The sequence below is a fragment of the Bufo gargarizans genome, chromosome 6, assembly GCF_014858855.1.
Source record: "Bufo gargarizans isolate SCDJY-AF-19 chromosome 6, ASM1485885v1, whole genome shotgun sequence".
In the NCBI taxonomy this organism is placed as follows: domain Eukaryota; kingdom Metazoa; phylum Chordata; class Amphibia; order Anura; family Bufonidae; genus Bufo; species Bufo gargarizans.
Genome location: NC_058085.1, coordinates 119,841,363 through 119,864,157, shown reverse-complemented (window position 1 = coordinate 119,864,157; position 22,795 = coordinate 119,841,363). Strand labels below are relative to the sequence as shown.

The 22,795-nt window shown below is 43.7% G+C and overlaps 1 protein-coding gene across 2 annotated transcripts in view; it reads right to left on the bottom strand.

Moving 5' to 3' along the window:
- GRB7 (growth factor receptor bound protein 7) overlaps positions 1 to 22,795 on the bottom strand; it is a 140,689-nt gene that overhangs the window by 10,146 nt on the left and 107,748 nt on the right. For both annotated transcript variants that reach the window (XM_044298641.1, XM_044298642.1), the window contains 6 exons: positions 20,430 to 20,551; positions 18,258 to 18,335; positions 17,841 to 17,978; positions 5,606 to 5,716; positions 5,421 to 5,519; positions 4,923 to 4,997 (listed from right to left, as the gene is read on the bottom strand). In XM_044298641.1, coding sequence (XP_044154576.1) covers positions 4,923 to 4,997; positions 5,421 to 5,519; positions 5,606 to 5,716; positions 17,841 to 17,978; positions 18,258 to 18,335; positions 20,430 to 20,551 — 623 coding nt within the window. The remainder of the gene's footprint in view (positions 1 to 4,922; positions 4,998 to 5,420; positions 5,520 to 5,605; positions 5,717 to 17,840; positions 17,979 to 18,257; positions 18,336 to 20,429; positions 20,552 to 22,795) is intronic.

Genomic DNA, 22,795 nt, shown 5'->3' with positions numbered 1-22,795 from the left:
CCCATTCAAGTCAATGGGTCCGTGAAAGAACACGGATGCACACAAGATTGGCATCCGTGTCCGTGATCCGTGGCCGTAGGTTAGTTTCATACAGACGGATCCGAAGATCCGTCTGCATAAAAGCTTTTTCAGAGCTGAGTTTTCACTTCGTGAAAACTCAGATCCGACAGTATATTCTAACACAGAGGCGTTCCCATGGTGATGGGACGCTTCTAGTTAGAATACACTACAAACTGTGTACAAGACTGCCCCCTGCTGCCTGGCAGCACCCGATCTCTTACAGGGGGATATGATAGTACAATTAACCCCATCATATCCCCCTGTAAGAGATCAGGGCTGCCAGGCAGCAGGGGGCAGACCCCCCCCCCTCCCCAGTTTGAATATCATTGTGCGGCCCCCCCCCTCCCCTGTTGTTAACTGTTGGTGGCACAGTGTGCGCACCCCCCTCCCTCCCTCCCTCTATTGTTTTAATACATTGGGGCCAGTGTGCGCGCGCCCCCCAACCCCCCCTCCCTCCCTCTATTGTTTTAATACATTGGGGCCAGTGTGCACGCGCCCCCCAACCCCCCCTCCCTCCCTCTATTGTTTTAATACATTGGGGCCAGTGTGCCTTCATTCTACGTGGCATTGACTCAACAAGGTGCTGATAGCATTCTTTAGAAATGTTGGTCCATATTGATAGGATAGCATCTTGCAGTTAATGGAGATTTGAGGGATGCACATCCAGGGCACGAAGCTCCCGTTCCACCACATCCCAAAGATGCTCTATTGGGTAGAGATCTGGTGACTGTGGGGGCCATTTTAGTACAGTGAACTCATTGTCATGTTCAAGAAACCATTTTTCCAGTCTTCAACAGTCCAATTTTAGTGAGCTTGTGCAAATTGTAGCCTCTTTTTCCTATTTGTAGTAGAGATGAGAGGTACCCGGTGGGGTCTTCTGCTGTTGTAGCCCATCCGCCTCAAGGTTGTGCGTGTTGTGGCTTCACAAATGCTTTGCTGCATACCTCGGTTGTAACAAGTGGTTATTTCAGTCAACGTTGCTCTTCTATCAGCTTGAATCAGTCGGCCCATTCTCCTCTGACCTCTAGCATCAACAAGGCATTTTCGCACACAGGACTGCCGCATACTGGATGTTTTTCCCTTTTCACACCATTCTTTGTAAACCCTAGAAATGGTTGTGCGTGAAAATCCCAGTAACTGAGCAGATTGTGAAATACTCAGACCGGCCCGTCTGGCACCAACAACCATGCCATGCTCAAAATTGTTTAAATCACCTTTCTTTCCCATTCTGACATTCAGTTTGGAGTTCAGGAGATTGTCTTGACCAGGACCACAACCCTACATGCATTGAAGCAACTGCCATGTGATTGGTTGACTAGATAATCGCATTAATGAGAAATAGAACAGGTGTTCATAATAATTCTTTAGGTAAGTGTAATATACTCCACTTTATGGAGGTGAAGATGACATATCTCCTTTATAGGAGATGACTAAATAAAGCCAGTAGTTGCCATGAACTAGAAAACGAACATTAAATACTTGATATGATGTACTTTTTTTGAGAGACCATTATTCTGTCTGCCTGCATGCGAGCATGTAATTCTGGTAATATGTAGAGGATACTGCTGTAGGTGTGGGATTTAATTTGGTGCTGCACTGATCGAATGTGAGTAGTGGTGGTGCTCAGCATAAAGAACAAGTAGTATTTGCAACAAAGGAGAGAAAAGAAAAAAGAATGCAGCACTCACCAAAAAATACTTTTTGCAGCTCTATTCACATAAAAAGCTCAGCGTCATGCGGGCAAAACACAGCTAGAAGGCAACAACCGTTTCGCACTTGTTGCGCTTTTTCAAGCCATCAGTGACTGAATCGGCGTGGTTCAAAAATACTCTCACACCTTCGTCACTGATTAAATGAATGACACATGTATGAAGACCAATCAGAAGACTAGGCAAACTAAAAAACACCAACATAAACTACTAATACTATAAAAACACTGCTAGGTCGTTTTTATCATTTAACCCCACAGGGCCCATGGCTCCACTCTTTATAATCCAGGCTGGTTCTTTCTGGAGTAAAATGCGACCTCTATCACCACCTCGTATTAGGGGCAGGACAACTTCAATCCCTGCACATTTTAAAACGTTACTGTTACCTCCATGTATTTCATGTACGTGATCAATCCCAATCAAGCACCAATTCTTGTCACTATAGATCTCCTATGTTCTCTGAATCTGATGTACAAACATCTAATGGGTTCACCTATGTAGAACCTCCCACAGGGGCAGAAAAATGCATATACTACAAATTGCGTTTTGCAAGAGATAAATTGATTGACCCCGCACTCAGTACCTCCTAACTTGAAAAATCTCTTTCTATGCATGTGCTTACACATGGAGCAGTGACCACATACAAAGTTACCTTTTAGGGGGCATTTTTCTAACCAATTTCGTTCTGGTGTTTGGAAATTACTCCTCACAATGACATCCCTAATGGTTTTACTTCTCCTAAAGCTGACAATAGGATTACCATTGTGTTTTTTCTTTCAAGACATTATCCTGTGCTAAAATGTGCCAATTGTTAAGAATCGCACTCCTTATGGGGACAGCCATAGGGGAGTAGTCCAATGTGAACGCTGCTCTATCCTTATTAGCTTCAGACCTAGGGTTAACCTCTTGGGGGCTGAATGCATTTATATATGCTCTGTCAATTACCTTGTCTGGATAGCCATGTTTTTAGCATTTCTGATTGCTCAAAATATGTATCTTGATCTGACACAATTCTTTTGAGTCGCAGAAATTGGCCGTATGATACAGGTGACTTTACATGAGGTGGATGGAAGGAATCGTAGTGCAGTAGTGAATTCGTGGAGGTCGGTTTTCTATATATATTGGTGTGAATGGTGCCACCTCTGATTTCCACTTTAACGTCCAAAAATTCTAACTCCTGACAATTAATCTTACTCGTGAATCGCATATTTATCAGGTAAATAGTAACGTTTTAAAATGTGCAGGGATTAAAGTTGTCCTGCCCCTAATACGAGGTGGTGATAGAGGTCGTATTTTACTCCAGAAAGAAGCAGCCTGGATTATAAAGAGTGGAGCCATGGTCCCTCTGGGGTTAAATGATAAAAACAACCTAGCAGTGTTTTTATAGTATTAGTAGTTTATGTGGGTGTTTTTTTGTTTGCCTAGTCTTCTGATTGGTCTTCATACATGTGTCATTCATTTAATCAGTGACGAAGGTGTGAGAGTATTTTTGAACCACGCCGATTCAGTCACTGATGGCTTGAAAAAGCGCAACAAGCGCTGTTGCCTTCTAGCTGTGTTTTGCTCGCATGACGCTAAGCTTTTTATGTGAATAGAGCTGCAAAGAGTATTTTTGGGTGAGTGCCGCATTCCTTTTCTTTTCTCTCCTTTGAAGCATGCACTTCTGACTTATGGATCAATGTGGTAGACTTTGACCTGTGTGCTCAGTTGTATTCATCATTTGACCGGTAGTGTAAGTGCTGAGTTGTAATGTGGCGCAGTTCCATTATTGAACAGATGTGTAACCAGAAGCTGTTACATATTTCGCTTAGGCTTTAAGCACTTCATTATATCAGAATGTAGCCTGCTTGGTAATGCTTGGTAATGTGTGCCATGTGCAGTCAATCATCATGGTAAAGATATCAGCAGAAGATGAGTGGGCTGGTTTTGTTGAAGGCAGTGAGCTGTCCATTAGTAATCAACAGTGATGGCCAGTTCGCAGTGTTCGCCAGCGAACACATGCGATCTGCCATCTTAACTGACAAGGCCGGCGAGGCACAGGTAAGTCCTTACCTGTGCCTGTGCGCGAGCCGGTCTGAAATGAAATGCGGTCTCCGGGAGCAGACAGTTCCAAGAACAGCCCGATGAAGACCCCCAGAGGCTGTTCTCGGAACTGCCTGCTCCCGGAGACCGCATTTCATTTCAGACCGGCTCTCGCACAGGCACAGGTAAGGACTTAGGCTACTTTCACACTAGCGCTTGATCGGATCCGTTCTGAACGGATCCGATCATATTAATGCAGACGAGGCTCCGTTCAGTACGGATCCGTCTGCATTAATAACTTAGAAAAATTTCTAAGTGAGCAAGATGCCTGAGCGGATCCGTTCAGACTTTCAATGTAAAGTCAATGGGGGACGGATCCGCTTGAAGATTGAGCCATATGGTGACCTCTTCAAGCGGATCCGTTCCCATTGACTTACATTGTAAGTCTGAACGGATCCGCTCGCCTCCGCACGGCCAGGCGGACAGCTGAACCCTGCAAGCAGCGTTCAGCTGTCCGCCTGTCCGTGCGGAGGCTGAACGCCGCCAGACTGATGCAGTCTGAGCGGATCCGCTCCATTCAGACTGCATCAGGGCTGGACGGAGGCGTTCGGGTCCGCTCGTGAGCTCCTTCAAACGGAGCTCACGAGCGGACCGACGAACGCTAGTGTGAAACTAGCCTTACCTGTGTCTCGCCGGACTTGTCAGTTAATATGGCAGATTGCATGTGTTCACTAGTGAACACTGCGAACTGGCCATCACTGGTAATCAATTGTGTACAGATAATAGAAGCAGACACTATGTCTACTTTGGGGCTGGAGAGAAATGGGCTGTCCATCAGAAAAGTCAAAAGCCTGATCTCTATAATGGCAGGAACCTTAGATTTGACCCCATTCTTACAGTGGTTATGGGTCTTCTCTTCTCTACGTATGCCTCTGCACATGGGCAATGTTTTATATTGCCGGCAGTAGCTTGATTAGAGGACAGAGGCTACATGAAATTACTCATGGTTAGATATTATCTAAAAATCTAAACTGCATAATTTACACACATCTACATCTAAAACCACATCAATGACCTAACGGTTCATGTAAACATCATTGCCATCTTCAAGTACGGTAATTCCTAAAATACCTGTTTTTTTAGATCTGCCCAAGAGTGTGGACTGCGCCTGGAGAGCTGGTAGTTTTTATAGAGCTGTGCTCCATACTTCAATAAATAGAGAAAAAAAGTTGGTGAGAATAATCATTTAACAGTTTAAAGACAAAATACTGTCACAATCAGCATATGTTGGTCATATTCTATTTTGGATCTGCAGAAAGCTTGTTAAACATCATGGGGAATAGCTTCCTGCACAGTTATGGTATATGGCTTCGTGGACAACCACAGGAAATAGCTATCTCTACAGCCACGGAACATGCCATCCCGGACAGCCACAAGACAAGGCTTCCTGGACAGCCACGGAACATGTCTCCCTGGAGAACTACAAGGCATGGCTTTCTGTAAAACTACAAGAAATGGCTTTCTGAAAAACTACAGGATGTGATTTTGTGGACAACTCTAGGACATGGCTTCGTGGGCAACTCCGGCACATCTTTCATGTATACCACAAGACATGGTTTTCCGGCTGACCTTAAATAGACGGATAGCAGTAAGCCAGCAAGTACGAGACTGTTCATCATCACTGCACAAAATCTTCAGCCCTTTAGTGCCGCTCCTCATCTTGTAAGGCTGAAAATACCAGAAGATTAAAAATATGACCAAGAGAGGACAAAACATTTGGAAAAAAGAAACTTGATAAATGCCATTGCACTTGCCTTCAAACAGAAACCAAATTCTGTGGGGGCGCTATAGAGCTTCTTTCCTTGTGTCAGGCAATAGGCATTAGATTCATTCACATCAGCTAAATACTGTAAGTGGCGAGGGTCCTGAGAAGGAAGATAAAAAGTAACGATTAATCTGATGCTTGGATGGAGACATGTAATTTAGTCTTAAAGTGCACAGTTTTGTTGCATGTCTATTACTTCTTTGTCTTAGTAAGCCTGTTTTTTTGCTGATCGAGGTGGTAATGTTGAAAAAGATCAACATCATTCATCATTCTAAAGCCAATGAACATAATACATTAGTCATAATTAGGACAATGTACATGTATTTATGGATTAATTGTATGTATATTACTATTGCGTAATTTGAGCTGCAGTTGCTTCGGTGCTCCACATTATCTACTCTATCTAATAAGCAGTGCTGCTAGTTGCCATATCATCATGCAAAATATACCACCCCATCTTGTGAAATGCATATCATACACGGGGTAATGCCATTATGCAGTGTACCTATCCCACTTATAGAAACATTTGAAAATTCTTGTGATCATACATATGCCTAGCTAAGTATAGAGCAATGTCTCACATAGTCTGCAATCTAAAATAATGCTTCAAGATGACCATACAGGACAATCACAGTTATGAATTTCATTGGAAAAAAATGATTGTTAAAAGAGTTGTCTTTTTATTGAAGATTTCAGTAATCACTTTTGAGACAAATCAATAGATAATAGACAATAATCAATATACAAATAAAAAGTATACAATAGTCAAAAATGGAATGTGAAATAAGTGACATTCGTCAAATGATATCACAAGCGTGGTATTTATAAAAGCTTGTTATTATGAGTGAAAAAAGTAATGTAGTAGCAGGCTATATAGTCTAGGAACATGAGGTTGTACATGTAGCCGGTGGAAAAAAGATAATAAAGCTATGGAGTTATATATTTTCGATAGTTCACACACTTGTTGTGCCACACTGTTCACTGAATGAACAGGATGATAAAGAGTGTATGGGTGAGGTAAACAAGGTAAAAGATATTTGGGGGGGGGGGGGGGGGTTAGGGGTATAGACCCGGGATCACAATATATCACCGTATAGTAGCAGTTGAAAAGTGGTGTAGCATGTAGTCAGTTGGGGGTCGTCTTTCACATAGAAAAAGGCTATCAAGAGCGACATTCCATTGATATATAATTAAGGAAGGAGCATGTCTTGCGATTAGACATCCATGGGGTCCAAAGGTTCACAAACTTACTATGTGTATGATTGGCGAATGCAGCCACTTCTTCAATGTGATATAATTTATCAACTTCAAGTACCCATTGAGATATAGTGGGACATTTTGTGGTCCTCCATAGAGGCAGGATAAGGATTTTAGATGCAGCTAACATATAAAAGAGGAGGGAAAGCTTCAACACACCCCGTTGGCCCTAAGGCAGTGTTGATAGGGACAAATAGTCCTAGAGATCTCCAAAATAGAAGTCCAGTATGATACCAATTTAGGGCAGGACCACCAGTTGTGCAGAAAAGTTCCCCTCCCTGAGCCACACCTCCAACATGTATCCAGGACAGAGGGATGCCATTTGTTGGTTTTAACCAGTGTAACGTACCATCTTGATAGTAGTTAGTATGAATTTTACTGGATTCGAATACAAGAGGATGGACCATAAGAACATTTATAAATGTAACCAACTGCTGCAGGTGATAAGACAAGCCCTAGGTCTCTTTCCCATAGGGAGATATACGCCTGTTTTATTGGCACTGACTTAGTAAGTATAAGGTGATAAAGACTAGACAAAACCTTGGAGGGTGGCTTAGTGAATGCTATTAGTGTCTCAAATTGTGTCAGATGCCGATCCGGCAGGCCCCCTGGAATATAAGAGCTGAAGGCTGCCCTAAGTTTATTGTATTGCAGGAAATGTAACTTTAGGCATAAAAGATCATTCAAACAAGCTAGGGACTTAGGCTACTTTCACACTAGCGTTTAAGTTTTCCGGTATTGAGTCATAGGGGTTCTATACTGGAAAAAAACGCTTCAGCTTTGTCCTCATTCATTGTCAATAGGGACAAAACTGAACTGAACAGAACAGAATGCTCTAAAATGCATTCCGTTCTGTTTAGTTGCGATCCAAGACCGGAGAGCAAACCGCAACATGCTGCGATTTGCTTTCCGTCCTGGGAAGCGGAGAAGACGGATCCGGTATGACCCCCAATGCAAGTCAATGGGGACGGATCAGTTTTCTCGGTCACAGTCTGACACAAAAGAAACCGGATCTGTCCCCCATTGACTTTCAATGGAGTTAATGACGGATCCGTCTTGGCAATGTTAAAGATAATACAACCGGATCCGTTCACCAGATGATTGTACAGTCCTGATCAAAAGTTTAAGACCACTTGAAAAATGGCAAAAAATCCTATTTAGCATGGCTGGATCTTAACAAGGTTCCAAGTGCAGCTTCAACATGCAACAAGAAGAAATGGGAGTGAGATAAAACATTTTTTGAGCATTGAATTTAATGAAAACAACGAATAAACTGAAACAGGCTGTTTTTCAGCTGATCAAAAGTTTAGGACCACATGCCTTTAAAAGGCCAAATCTGTGCAAAGAAGTGGATTCATTGTCATTTTCTGTCAGGTAGTCACACGTTGTGATGGCAAAGGCAAAAAAACTCTCCCTTTTTGAACGTGGTCGGGTTGTTGAACTGCATAAGCAGGGTCTCTCACAGCGCGCCATCGCTGCTGAGGCAGGACGCAGTGAGACAGTCATTTGGAATTTCTTAAATTCTTAAATGATCCTGAGGGTTATGGAACAAAAAGTCAAGTGGAAGATCCAAAAAAATTTCATCAACAGAGGATACAATTGGCTGTCCGTCAAGACACTGGACGATCCTCGACCCAAATTAAGGCCCTTACTGGTGCTGACTGCAGCCCCATAACCATCAGACGGCACCTGAGACTGAAGGGCTTCAAAAACAAAAAACGTCTTCAAAGACCCCGTCTCCTTGAACGCCACAGAACTGCTTGTTTGGACTTTGCAAGAGAGCACCAAACAATGGGACATTCAAAGGTGGAAGAAAGTTTTATTCTCTGAGGAGAATTTTTTTTTAACCTTGATGGTCCTGATGGTTTCTAACGTTACTGGCATGACAAGCAGATCCCACCTGAGATGTTTTCTACGCGCCACAGTGGAGGGGGCGCCATAATGGTCTGGGGTGCTTTTTCATTCAGTGGAACAATGAAGCTTCAGGAAGTGCAGGGGCGTCAAACGGCCGCTGGCTATGTCCAGATGTTGCAGAGAGCATTCCTCATGACTGAGGGCCCTCATCTTTGTGGTAACGACTGGGTTTTTCAACAGGACAACACTACAGTACACAATGCCCGCAGAACAAGGGACTTCTTCCAGGAGAATAACATCACTCTTTTGGCCCATCCTGCGTGTTCCCCTGATCTAAATCCAATTGAGAACCTTTGGGGATGGATGGCAAGGGAAGTTTTCAAAAATGGACAACAGTTCCAGACAGTAGATGGCCTTCGCGCAACCGTCTTCACCACTTGGAGAAATGTTCCCACTCACCTCATGGAAACGCTTGCATCAAGCATGCCGAAATGAATTTTTGAAGTGATAATAATGGCGGAGCTACTCATTACTGAGTTCATGTTTGGAAGTTGGATTTCTGTTTTGGGGGGGTTTAGTTTTTTTGGGAGGTGTGGTCCTAAACTTTTGATCAGCTGAAAAACTGCCTGTTTCAGTTTATTCATTGTTTTCATTAATTGAATGCTCAAAAAATGTTTTGTCTCACTCCCATTTCTTCTTGTTGCATGTTAAAGCTCTACTTGGAACCTAGTTAAGATCCAGCCATGCTAAATAGGATGTTTTGCCATTTTTCAAGTGGTCTTAAACTTTTGATCAGGACTGTATTATCAGTAACGGAAACTTTTTTGCTGAACCCTGCCGGATCCATCAAAAACGCTAGTTGTCTAGTGGGGTTTCTACAGTGTGTAGGAGATCAGGCTACTTTCCCACTCATGTTTTGGGTCATGGATCTGCAAAAACTGATCCGTTACAATAATACAACCACATGCATCCGTCATGAACGGATCCGTTTGTATTATCTGTAACGTCATGAACTCCATTGAAAGTCAATGGGAGAAGGATCCGTTTTCTATTGTGCCAGATTGTGTCAGAGAAAATGGATCCGTCCCCATTGACTTACATTGTGTGCCAGGACGGATCAGTTTGGCTCAGTTTCGTCAAGCGGACAGCAAAACGCTGCAGGTAGCGTTTTGGTGTCCGCCTCCAGAGCGGAATGGAGACTGATCGGAGGCAAACTGATGCATTCTGAGCGGATCTTTTTCCTTTCAGAATGCATTAGGGCAAAACCGATCCTTTTTGGACTGCTTGTGAGAACCCATGACGGATCTCACAAACAGAAAGCCAAAACCCGAGTATGAAAGTAGCCTCAGGTGAATGGAGATGTTGTCTGTCAGCATACAGCCCAGGTAAGTCTTTCACCCTTGCCAGTGTTGAGGAGGTGGGGAGAAGATAAGATGCGTGTGATGTCCACATACTGTATGTACTAATACAGTGAGGTTGTTCCTGAATGTCAAAGTGTTCAAATAATGTTAAAAGAGTTGTCTTAAGAAGACATTTATTATAGCATACAGTATAAACATCATTGAATAACATTCAGTGGTCAAGGACCACTCTATCAGTTAGGGCAGAAGGCTCCCACTCTGGTGGACTCAGTCCAATCATGTAGTTCAAGTTCTCCAATACGTTTAAAAGGCCAGCATGTCATACTAACTTTCCCTGCAGAGGCAGTGTGGCAACTTGCCCTAAAATTATTAGTTGATCATCAGGGGATTCAGCAGTTGGACAATCAGCCAGGGGTGGACTAGGAACTTAAAGTGGCCCTTCAAAAAACTAAAAAACTAAAAGTGGCCCCATGTTGTAGGGGTGTTCAAAATAACATATGGTGGAGCAACACAAATAGGCAGGGCCAGCAATACCATAGCCCAAAATCCTGTCCTAACAGAACCATATACCACAGAGCAGCAAGGTGTGGCATATCAAGGTGCTGATTAGACAGCATGAATATTGCACAGGTGTGCCCTAGACTACCCACAATAAAAGCAACACCTATTGAAATAGCTAACACACACTAAAGTGCCATGCACAATGCTATTCTATAGACCTTACCAATTCAATGTGCACGACCAAAAAATGGTATAAAAAATTATTTATTAACACATACAAGAAAAGTATACATAGACAATGGCGGATTAAAAACACAAAATAGGACCTCATACCTTAGACACAAAAAAAGATATACTGCTATCCTCCTACTGAATGCTAGGACAGGTGATTAAACCACCACTTATATGACTTACGTCAAAAGATTGGATATACCAAATACCTACAGCATACTACATTAAAGTGCAAAGTGCAGCACCACAGTATGGTAGCAAGAGGATGAACCGTGAATAATAAGGTATACTAACCAGGCAGAACCCCAAAAACTCTGACGCACGTTTCGCGTTAGCTTCCTCGGGGGATCCCACCGCCACCATGGGCCAGTCGATCCACAACGTTGACTTTAGCAAACCGCTCACCCGCACGACGCCACACACACTGTCTGCCATCTGCCCTGAACAGTGAAAACCGGGAGTCATCCGTGAACAGAACGCCTCACCAACATGCCAGACGCCATCAAATGTGAGCATTTTCCCACTCAAATCGGTTACGACGACAAACTGCAGACAGGTCCAGACCCCAATGAGGACGACGAGCATGAAGATGAGCTTCCCTGAGACGGGTTCTGACAGTCTGTGCAGAAATTCTTTGGTTATGCAAACCGATTGTTGCTGCAGCTGTACGGGTGGCTTGTTTCAGACGATCATGGAGGTGAACATGCTGGATGTGGAGGTCCTGGGCTGGTGTGGTTACACGTGGTCTACGGTTGTGAGGCCAGTTGGATGTACTGCCAAATTCTCTGAAACGCCTTTGGAGACAGCTTAGGCGGATTTCACACGGGCGTTGCGGGAAAAGATGCGGGTGCGTTGCGGTAACATGCGCGATTTTTCCGCGCGAGTGCAAAACATTGTAATGTGTTTTGCACGCGCGTGAGAAAAATCTGCATGTTTGGTACCCAAACCCGAACTTCTCCACAGAAGTTCGGGTTTGGGTTAGGTGTTGTGTAGATTGTATTATTTTCCCTTATAACATGGTTATAATGGAAAATAATAGCATTCTTAAAATAGAATGCATAGTACAATAGGGCTGGATGGGTTAAAAAATAATAATTTAACTCACCTTAATCCACTTGTTCGCGCAGCCCGGCTTCTTTTCTGTCTTCATCTGTGAGGAAAATGACCTGTGTTGACGTCACTGCACTCATCACATGCTCCATCACATGACGGACCATGTGATGAGCGCAGTGACGTCACCACAGGTCCTTTTCCTCACAGATGAAGGCAGAAGAGAAGCCGGGCTGCACGAACAAGTGGATTAAATATATATATTTTTTTTTAACCCCTCCAGCCCTATTTTATTAAGCATTCTGTATTAAGAATGCTATTATTTTTCCTTATAACCATGTAATAAGGGAAAATAATAATGATCGGGTCACCATCCCGAAATGCAAAATGCACAAAATAGAGCATGCTGCGATTTTCAAGCAACGCACAAGTGATGCGTGAATATCACCGCTCATGTGCACAGCCTCATAGAAGTGAATGGGTCCGGATTCAGTGCAGGTGCAATGCGTTCACCTCACGCATTTCACGCCTTTTATTATGGGCAGTCTAAGGCACACCTGTGCAATATTCATGCTAATTAGCAACTTGATATGCCACACCTGTGAGGTGGGATGGATTATCTCGGCATAGGAGAAGTGCTCACTAACACAGATTTAGACTGATTTGTGAACAATTTTTTTAATTAATGGGTTTTTTATGCATGTAGAAAATGTTTCAGATCTTTGAGTTCAGCTCATGCAAAATGGGGGCAAAACCAAAAGTGTTGTGTTTATATTTTTGGTCAGTGTATATATAATATATATAATTTAGGTGTGTTTACTATATACATATATATATATATGTTTAGTATATACATATATACAGTGGATATAAAAAGTCGACACACCCCTGACAAAATGTCAGGTTTCTGTGATGTAAAAAAATGAGACAAAGATAAATCATTTCAGAACTGTACAACTCAATTGAAAAACAAACTGAAGTTAATTGAGTTGTACAGTTTATAGGTCACATTAAAAGGTGGAAAAAGTTCTGAAATGATTTATCTTTGTCTCGTTTTTTTACAGTACAGAAACCTGACATTTTAACAGGGGTGTGTAGACTTTTTATATCCATTGTACATACACACACACTTCTATATATATATATATATATATATATATATATATATATATTATATATATATTATATATAGTGACACAGTGAAGGGTATGGTCTTGGAAAACAGGTATTTTCCTCCCAGCATGTGCTGCTGGGCTGATTTGCAGCCAGGTGGGGTAAAACACCGGACTGGATTTTAAGTGCCATTCTGGGTTTTGACAGCATGTAGCTGTCCTTAAAAGACAGGTGGGCTCAGTAGTAATGTGTGTTTATGCTGGGATCTGAGGCTTGTGCCATGCTGGAGGGCTAAGACCCGTGTTTAGGCCCCCTAAAACCCTTCTATGGACTGCTGGAGATAGAACTGCCAACAAGCTGATTTGTGCTATGTGGACTTTCCATTGTGTTTGAACTAACACCAAGACTGCAAAGTGACATTTTGTTTTTGCCTTATGTGTGAATAAACACGGAAGTTTGATTTAAGAACTGGTAATTTGCCTCTGTACTGTGTCTGCATACCCTGTCTACCAGAGTGAATCCCCACAATTGGTGGAGGATGCGTGCACGCGCAGAGAGACTGGCGTAAACGCCGAAATATTTTTGTTTTCGGGTACGGCTGGATGTCCTGGAATAAAACAGCTAAATTCAAACCTGTGTCACATGACAAAATGGAGGCTGTAATGAATGCTCTCGTGGAGGCTAACCAACACCAGCAAGAAACAAACTAGCTGCTGTTACAACACGTGATGGCTTTACAGACTGCAGTAGCGTCCTAGAGTGTCCATGATGTCCGGAACGCGGTCCGTGCGGGGATCCCCAAGCTGACACCCTCAGATGACATTGAAACCTGTGGAGGCAGCTCAGCAAGCACAAAGTCGGATCTATAATCGGCAGGCCCGGGTCCGGATCTTTAACCCGGGTGATCGGGTTTGGGTTCTGATACCGACCGTGGACAGTAAGCTCCTGGCTAGGTGGCAGGGGCCCTACGAGGTACTCGAGAAAGTTGGAGAGGTAAATTACAAGGTACACCAGCCAGGGCGGCAAAGTCACAGCAGGTTAACCATGTTAATTTACTAAAACCTTGGAAAGATAGGGAGACCTGTACGGAAGACAGCCCGCGGCCAGGTTTTCTAGGGGAAGAGGTTCCGGCCCCTCTGTCTGATGCAAGGGAAGCGGTTGCCACAGTAAAAATTGCTGACAGCCTCTCCTCTAAGCAGGCTCAGGAGGCCAGGGAGTTCGTTAGTCGGAACACAGATGTGTTCTTCGACTTCCCTGGATGCACTTCCGCAATCCAGCATGACATTGTCACTGAGCCTCAGGCAAAAGTCAGGTTAAAGCCTTACTGGGTACCTGAGGCTCGGTGACAAGCCATCTCGGAGGAAGTGCAGCTAATTCTGCGGCTAGACATCATCGAGGAGTCTAAAAGTAAGTGGGCCAGTCTTATAGTCTTAATTCCTAAGCCGGACGGAACGTTGCGGTTTTGTAACGATTTTCGTAAGCTGAACGAGATATCTAAATTCAATGCATATGTTACCCTTTAGTCTGCATGGCGCCCCTGCCACTTTTCAGCGACTAATGGACATTGTGCTTCGTCCACATCGTTGGTACGCTTCGGCATACCTGGATGATATTGTCATTCACAGTACCTACTGGGAAAGTCACCTACCAAAAGTACAGGCCGTAGTGGACTCCCTTCGGAAGGCGGGACTAACCACTAACCCATAGAAATGTGCGATAAGGTTAGAGGAGACTAAATACCTAGGGTATGTCATTGGGCGCGGAGTCAAACCCCAAGTAAACAAAATAGAGGCAATAAGGAATTGGTCCCGACCTGTTACTGTACCTCTAGGCAAGTAAAGTCGTTCCTGGGGATGGTGGGCTATTACATGAGGTTTGTCCCTCACTTTGTTACGATTGACAGGGCTCTTGAAGAGACATAAGTCCGTGATGGTTCACTGGGATGATCGGGAGGAAGAGGCGTTCTCCGCTTTGAAGTCGGCCCTGTGTGGGTCCCCGGTTTTGGTGACGCTCGACTTCAAACAGGAATTTTTAGTACAGACGGATGCCTCCGAAGTAGGCCTCGGTGCTGTATTGTCCCATGAAGTCAACGAGGAGAAGCATCCCGTTCTCTCCTCAGCCATAAGCTCACCCCAGCCGATATCAGGTATACTATAGTGGAGAGAGAGTCCCTGGCTATCAAGTGGGCACTGGAGTCTCTCCTCTATTATTTGTTGGGGAGAAAATTCTGCTTGGTGACTGACCATTCCCCTTACAAGAGGATTAGCCAGGCCAAAGACAGAAATGCCTGGGTCACCCGATAGTTCCTTTCCCTATAGAACTTGAAATTTACAGTGGAACACAGGGCAGGCCGGTTACAGGGAAACGCGGATGCCCTGTCCCGAGTACATTGTCTGGCGAGTGTTTACCCCCTCAGGGTTGAACAAAGGGGGGGGGGTGTATGTGACACAGTGAAGGGGTTGGTCTGGGAAAACAGGTATTTTCCTCACAACGTGTGCTGCTGGACTGATTTGCAGCCAGGTGGGGTCAAACACTGGACTGGATTTTAAGTGCCAGTCCAGGTTTTGACAGTACCTAGTTGTCCTTAAAAGACAGCTGGGCTCAGCAGCAAAGTGTGTGTGTGCTGGGATCTGAGGCTTGTGCCGTGCTGGAGGGCTGAGACCCATGTTTAGGGGAAACAGGCCCCCTAAAAGCCTGCTATGGACTGCTCGAGACAGAACTGCCAACAAGGTGATTTTTGCTATGTGGACTTTCCATTGTGTGTAAACTAACACCAAGACTGCAAAGTGACGTTTTATTTTTGCCTTATGTGTGAATAAACACAAAAGCTTGATTTAAAAACTGGTAATTTGCCTCTGTACTGCATCAGCATATCCTGTCTACCAGATCGAATCACCACAATATATATATATATATATACACACACACATACACACTAAACAAAAATATAAACGTAACACTTTTGGTTTTGCTCCCATTTTGAAGTTAATGATCTGCAGAAACCTATTATGCAGAAACCTATTATGTAGTAAACACACCTAGATTATATATATATATATATATATATATATATATATTATATATACACTGACCAAAAATATAAACACAACACTTTCAATTTTGCTCCCATTTTGCATGAGCTGAACTCAAAGATCTAAAACTTTTTCTACATACACAAAAGACCCATTACTCTCAAATATTGTTCACAAATCTGTCTAAATCTGTGTCAGTGAGCACTTCTCCTTTGCCGAGATAATCCATCCCACCTCACAGGTGTGGCATATCAAGGTGCTGATTAGACAGCATGAATTTTGCACAGGTGTGCCTTAGACTGCCCACAATCATAGACCACTCTGAAATGTGCACAGTTTTACCTTACTGGGGGAAGGTCATAAAACCAGTCAGTATCTGATGTGGCCACCATTTGCCTCACACAGTGCAACACATCTCCGTCGCATAGATTTGATCAGGTTGTTGATTGTGGCCTGTGGAATGTTGGTCCACTCCTCTTCAATAGCTATGCGAAGTTGCAGAAAATTGTCAGGAACTGGAACACGCTGTCGTATACGCTGATCCAGAGCATCCCAAACATGCTCAATGGGTGACATGTCCGGTGAGTATGGTGGCCATGCAAGAACTGCGATGTTTTCAGCTTCCAGGGAATTGTGTACAGATCCTTGCAATGTGGGGCCATGCATTATCGTGCTGCAAAATTAGGTGATGGTCGTGGATGAATGGCACAACAATGGGCCTCAGGATCTCGTCATGGTATCTCTGTGCATTCAAAATGCCATCAATAAAATGCACCTGTGTTAGTTGTCCATAACATACGCCTGCCCATACCAGAACCCCATCGCCACCATGGGCCACTCAATCCACAACGCTGACGTCAGCAAAGCGCTCATTAACACGATACCACACACGCTGTCTGCCATCTGCCCTGAACGGTGAAAACCGGGACTCATCCGTCAACAGAACGCCTCTTCAATGTGCCAGACGCCATAGAATGTGAGCATTTTCCCACTCAAGTTGGTTGCGACGACGAACTGCGGTCAGGTCCAGACCCCGATGAGGACGACGAGCATGCAGATGAGCTTCCCTGAGACTGTTTCTGACAGTTTGTGCAGAAATTCTTTGGTTATGCAAACCGATTGTTGCTGCAGCTGTCCGGGTGGCTGGTCTCAGACGATCATGGAGGTGAACATGCTGGATGTGGAGGTAATGGGCTGGTGTGGTTACACGTGGTCTGCGGTTGTGAGGCCGGTTGGATGTACTGCCAAATTCTCCAAAACACCTTTGGAGACGGCTTATGGTAGAGAAATAAACATTCATTGCACGGGTAACAGCTCTGGTAGACATTCCTGCAGTCAGCATGCCAATTGCACGCTCCCTCCAATGTTGCAACATCTGTGGCATTGTGCTGTGTGATCAAACTGCACATTTCAGAGTGGCGTTTTATTGTGGGTAATCTAAGGCACACCTGTGCAATATTCATGCTGTCTAATCAGCACCTTGATATGCCACACCTGTGAGGTGGGATGGATTATCTCGGCAAAGGAGAAGTGCTCACTAACACAGATTTAGACAGTTTTGTGAACAATATTTGAGAGTAATGGGTCTTTTGTGTATGTAGAAAATCAGATCTTTGAGTTCAGCTCATGCAAAATGGGAGCAAAACCGAAAGTGTTGCGTTTATATTTTTGGTCAGTGTATATATAATATATATAATCTAGGTGTGTTAACTACATAATAGGTTTCTGCAGATCATTAACTTCATGCAAAATGAGAGCAAAACCGAAAGTTTTGCGTTTATATTTTTGTCCAGTGTATATCATTTTCCATACAATTTATAATTACCTTAGACGTCCCCTTTGCAGAGTAATACAGGCCAGAGCGGCGAAGGAAAAAAAAGAAGCGCTTCCATACTTTTCGGCCGCTTTCCTTCATATGCAAATAGCCTTGGATCTCGGGCCAGCTGCCTGAGTTGAGGAAGTTCTGTCAGGGAGAATAATCATCAGATTTCAGCCAGGTGATGTGTATAAAGTGCTCTTGGATACCTTTCCATAAGTAGTCCAGACTTGCATTAGTTGTCAAGTCTCTGTAATCCTAAACTGCTTGATGCTTGCTTTAACCGTCTCTAAACTGTCCACTCACTGTACATAATGTCCAGGACACTGTCACACTATCAGCTACAACTGAGAACCAAATTTTAAGCACCTGGGATGTCCTGGACATGGCAGGTCAGCTCTTTGTTGGTACTTCTCAGTTACCTACCTGTATAAGCTCTGAGTGAGACAGTCCTTTGTGAGATTCTACATTTCCAGCAATCATGTCCTCCGGGAATAAAGCATACTGTGAGAGAAAATACAGGGCTACTTTTAGTCATAATTCAAGAATATGTTCTCCTTCTCCAGGCAAGAGGTGGGTTTGAGAACCCCTATCTTCCTAAAACAAAGAGTTCCCTGATGTACATACAGATATTTAATATACATGGTTATTCTTTCTATACTTAGGTGTCCAGTGGGTGACTGGCATGCTCCCTAATAAAATGCAAATTCCAGCTCACCAGCAGCAGATATAGCTCTGTGTGCACGGATGGTGCAAGAAATGTCCGAAAAAATCTTCCTTCATTCAGAACATGTTAAAATCAACCTCTTGCGTGTTTTAAATGGTTTATTATCTCAGGGACAGGACTCATCTCAGGTTAATTTGCACATGTATCAAATCGTTTTTTTTTACACAATAAAAGCACAGAGAGCTATGGGGACTGGATATTGCGGATGGGCTAGCGGCCATCTAGCAACCCATGTCCTCAGCTCTATACCCAAAATCCTGGTGACAGGTTCCCTTTAAGCATGTTTAATCATAGTAGTGTATTTATCGCAGTACTCTATAGTGGATTTTAACATGTTATTAATAAAAACTACTTGACCTTTTTCAGACATTTCTGGCACCCTTCTTAGGGCTCGTTTGCACGAACGTTTTTTGCGTTCCATATACGGTCCGTATACGGAACCATTCATTTCAATGGTTCTGAAAAAAAAAAAAAACGGAATGTACTCCGTATGCATTCCCTTTCCGGGAAATCCTGAAAACATGACTGGTAGGTGGGTCCTGAGGACTGACGTTAAGAACATTGCTTTAAAGAGAATCTATAAAGGATCATGTAAATAAGGTTATAAGAAGGAGCACTTGTAGTGCTTTAGGCCTCATGCACATGACCGTTGTTCTGGTCCACATCCGAGTCGCAGGTTTTGCAGCTTGGGTGCAGACCCATTCACTTCAATAGGGCCGCAAAAGATGCGGACAGCGCTCCGTGTGCGGTCCACATCCATTGCTCTGTTCCGTGGCCCTGCAAAAAAATATAACATATCCTATTCTTGTCTGTTTTGCGAACAAGAATAGGCATTTCTACAATGGGCCGCCTGTTCCGTTCCACAAATTGCGGAAGGCACACGGGCGGCTTCTGCATTTTGCGGATCCGTACATTCTGTACATTCTGTCTGTATTGCATGTCCAGGAAAACACTTTTAGGGCTCATGCAAACAAACGTATTTCCTTTCCGTGTCTGTTAATTTTTTTTTGTGGACCGGAATACGGAACCAGTCATTTCAATGGGTCCACACAAAAAAAAAAAATGAAGTTACTCTGTGTGCATTCTGTTTCCGTATGTTCGTATTTTCGTTCCGCAAAAAAATTGTACATGACCTATTATTGTCCGCATTACGAACAAGCATAGTACTGTTCTATTAGGGGCCAGCTGTTCCGTTCCATTCCGCAAAGTACGGAATGCACACGGAAGACATCCGTATTTGTGGTTCCTTTTTTTGCAGACCGCAAAATACATACGGTCGTGTGCATAAGTGCTTACTCTGCTGAAAAACGTCTCCCAAGTGCCCAGCTTTAGTTATATTTGTGAAAGTGGTGTGACAAAGGGGTTGTCCAGGTTCAGAGCTGAATCTGGACATTTCCCCTTTTTCACCCAGGCAGTCCCTTATTAGGCTACCTAATAAACCCTGCAGAGATTGCATCCTTAAAGAATAACCTTTACACTGTAGCTGCCACCATGTCTTGGAGAATGGTTGGAGCATGTTTTGAATGGAAGAAACCCACGTGAACACACAGAGAACATACCACTACAGTGAATGATGATCATGCTACTATGTGTGGTGCTATATTTGCGCAAGTCAATGCAGTTAAGCTGAAATAAGTTAATAATGGTATTTTGCCACTCGGGTTATTTACAGAAGACTCAGCATGTACTGTTCCCCCTCCTCGTGATCAGTGTTGCAGAAGCACAATGCTTAAAACATTCAGCAATGAAGAGGAGTCTGACCAGGACTTATGTGAATGTGACAGGAAAGAGAGGAACGTGTAATTATCTGAACAGGCCCTGCCACAACCATTAATCTGTTTTACTGTAGACATATGATCCTTTGTACTCACTGGAGATCCCCGAAACAGTTCATACTTGGTAAAATTCTTGCGAAAAATGAACTTGCTGTCTCCTCCAGCAGGCCACATAGCCTGCACCTCCACCACAGACTCGTGATCTTCAAGGCACCTTTCTACAAACCAAGTAAGAACATTTTCATGTAGCCAACTCTGAGATACTTTTACACAGCTAATAAATGATGGGTGTCAGCCACTAATGGAAGCCATTGGTTTGGCCAAAGAGTCGATTGAGTGATTTTCATAGATCAAGAACGTATATATTTATATCATAAAGGCTCATGTCAACAGACAAGGAAAGGATCTGATCCTCTACTGTGGGATCAGGAAATACTTTCCTAAAGCAAGCAATATGCAAAGAGGTATTTCTCAATAAACAAAACCATCCCACCAGCACCACCATCTATTGGAAGTGGTTCCCTATGAGTCAAGATCTGTCTTTCCAACTAGTCTTGGGATTTGACAAGGGAATATAACCACCCATCCATAGACAGCTGTTTCTGGGTGCTTGCCCCTCATCAGTATGGAGTAGGATTCTAGCTGGCTGATTGTGATGCTGTGGAAGCAGCAACACTCTGAAACAGCCGTCTATGGATGGGTAACTGGTTTAGTTATATTCCCTTGTCAATCCCAATACCTGGAAAGTCAGGACTTGACTCGTAGGGAGCCACTTCCAAGAGGTGGTGCTGACAAGATGGTTCTCTTTCTTGGGAGACAGCTCTTTGCACACTAATTTCCCATGGCACACTGACAATAAGTCTCCATACCATGCAGTACTTCCAGTAAAAATCCATACAGGACTGGTCTCTTTAAAGGGGTATTCCCATCACAGACAATGGGGGCATATCGCTACCCACCTCTGGGACCCGCACCTACAACTAGAACGGAGCGGGCAGAGCTGTGGCTAGTGAATCCATCCGCCACCAAGCGCTGCTCCCATAGAAGTGAATGGGACCACTCGGCTATTTTTGGCGGTCCCATAGAAATGAAAGGAGGGTGGCTGCGCATGCGCAGTGCGCCCTCCGTTTATTTCCCTGCTCCGTTCTCATTGTCTCACCTCTAGGACCCGCACCTATCAGACAATGGGGGCATATCCTAGCGATATGCCCCCATTGTCTGTGATGGGAATACCCCTTTAAGGAGATTCAGCTCCCTGCCAAAAGCAAGCAAAATATATGGCTGCATGCACAGTCTTATGCATAGTTACCGTACTTCATGTATCCTTTTTTTACTGTCTGCGATAGGCTCTGTTCACATTTGCACCAGAGGCTCTAAATAGGCCTCCAATAGTCCACCATCTTCTGTTAGTTAGCCAGAAAGCTGTGAGGCTTCTGTTATAAATGGAAGCCATGACACCGATGGACATGCAGCCTAAAAGTCATTCTTCATTGTACTGTAGTTCTGACATTCTATTCATGAATCAGTTCTCATCTTCTTCTACTGAAGGGCTATTATTATATTGAATATACTGAATAATACTCAATATGCTGGTGCCTAGAGAAAGATTCTTCTCCGCATTGTCTTAGGTCTCATGCTCATGGGTACAAAGCCTGTGAGACGGTAGATAAAGTCCTATGTTTCCTTATTTCAAATTATTGGAGGAAATGTATTCCAATATATGCTGCTTCCATGGAGCACTTAATTCTCTTTTAAAATGAATGATATTATGCGTGAATGCATCTGTAATACTACCTGCATTGGAATATACAGACTCTGTTCCCTCAGGGTTTCCAGATAAACGTGTGAGGGAAAAAAACTGTGTGTACACAGTGGTATGGCATGGGTGTGTGCATTTGCCCTTAAAGAGAACCTGTCAGGCGGTTTACACTGCCCTGAAAACAGCATAGGATAGGGAATAAAAATCAGAACTCTGTGGTATGTAGTTTTATAGAATTTGGAACAGGATTTTTAGGACAAAAGTAGAGTAAATCCTGACAGGACTCCTAGTACAGACAGTAAGAGTCCTGCTTACTCCACACATGCAGCAATTGACAATCTTCTGTGTACACGTACTGAGACTTTAGCTGTCAATCATTCTAAGGGTCCATTCACACGTCCGTGTGTGTTTTGCGGATCCGCAAAACACTGACACTAGCAATGTGTGTTCCGCATTTTGCGGACCGCACATCGCCGGTACTTAATAGAAAAAGCCTAATCTTGTCGGCAATTGCGGATAAGAATAGGACATGTTCTATTTTTTTCGGGAACGGAATTGCGTACCCGGAAGTGCGGATCCGCAGTCACATCGTGCGGCTCCATAGAAATGAATGGGTCCGTGATTCCGTTCCGCAAAATGCGGAACAGAATTGCGGACGTGTGAATGGACCCTAAGTGGGTGGGGTAATCGGGACTCTCAGTGT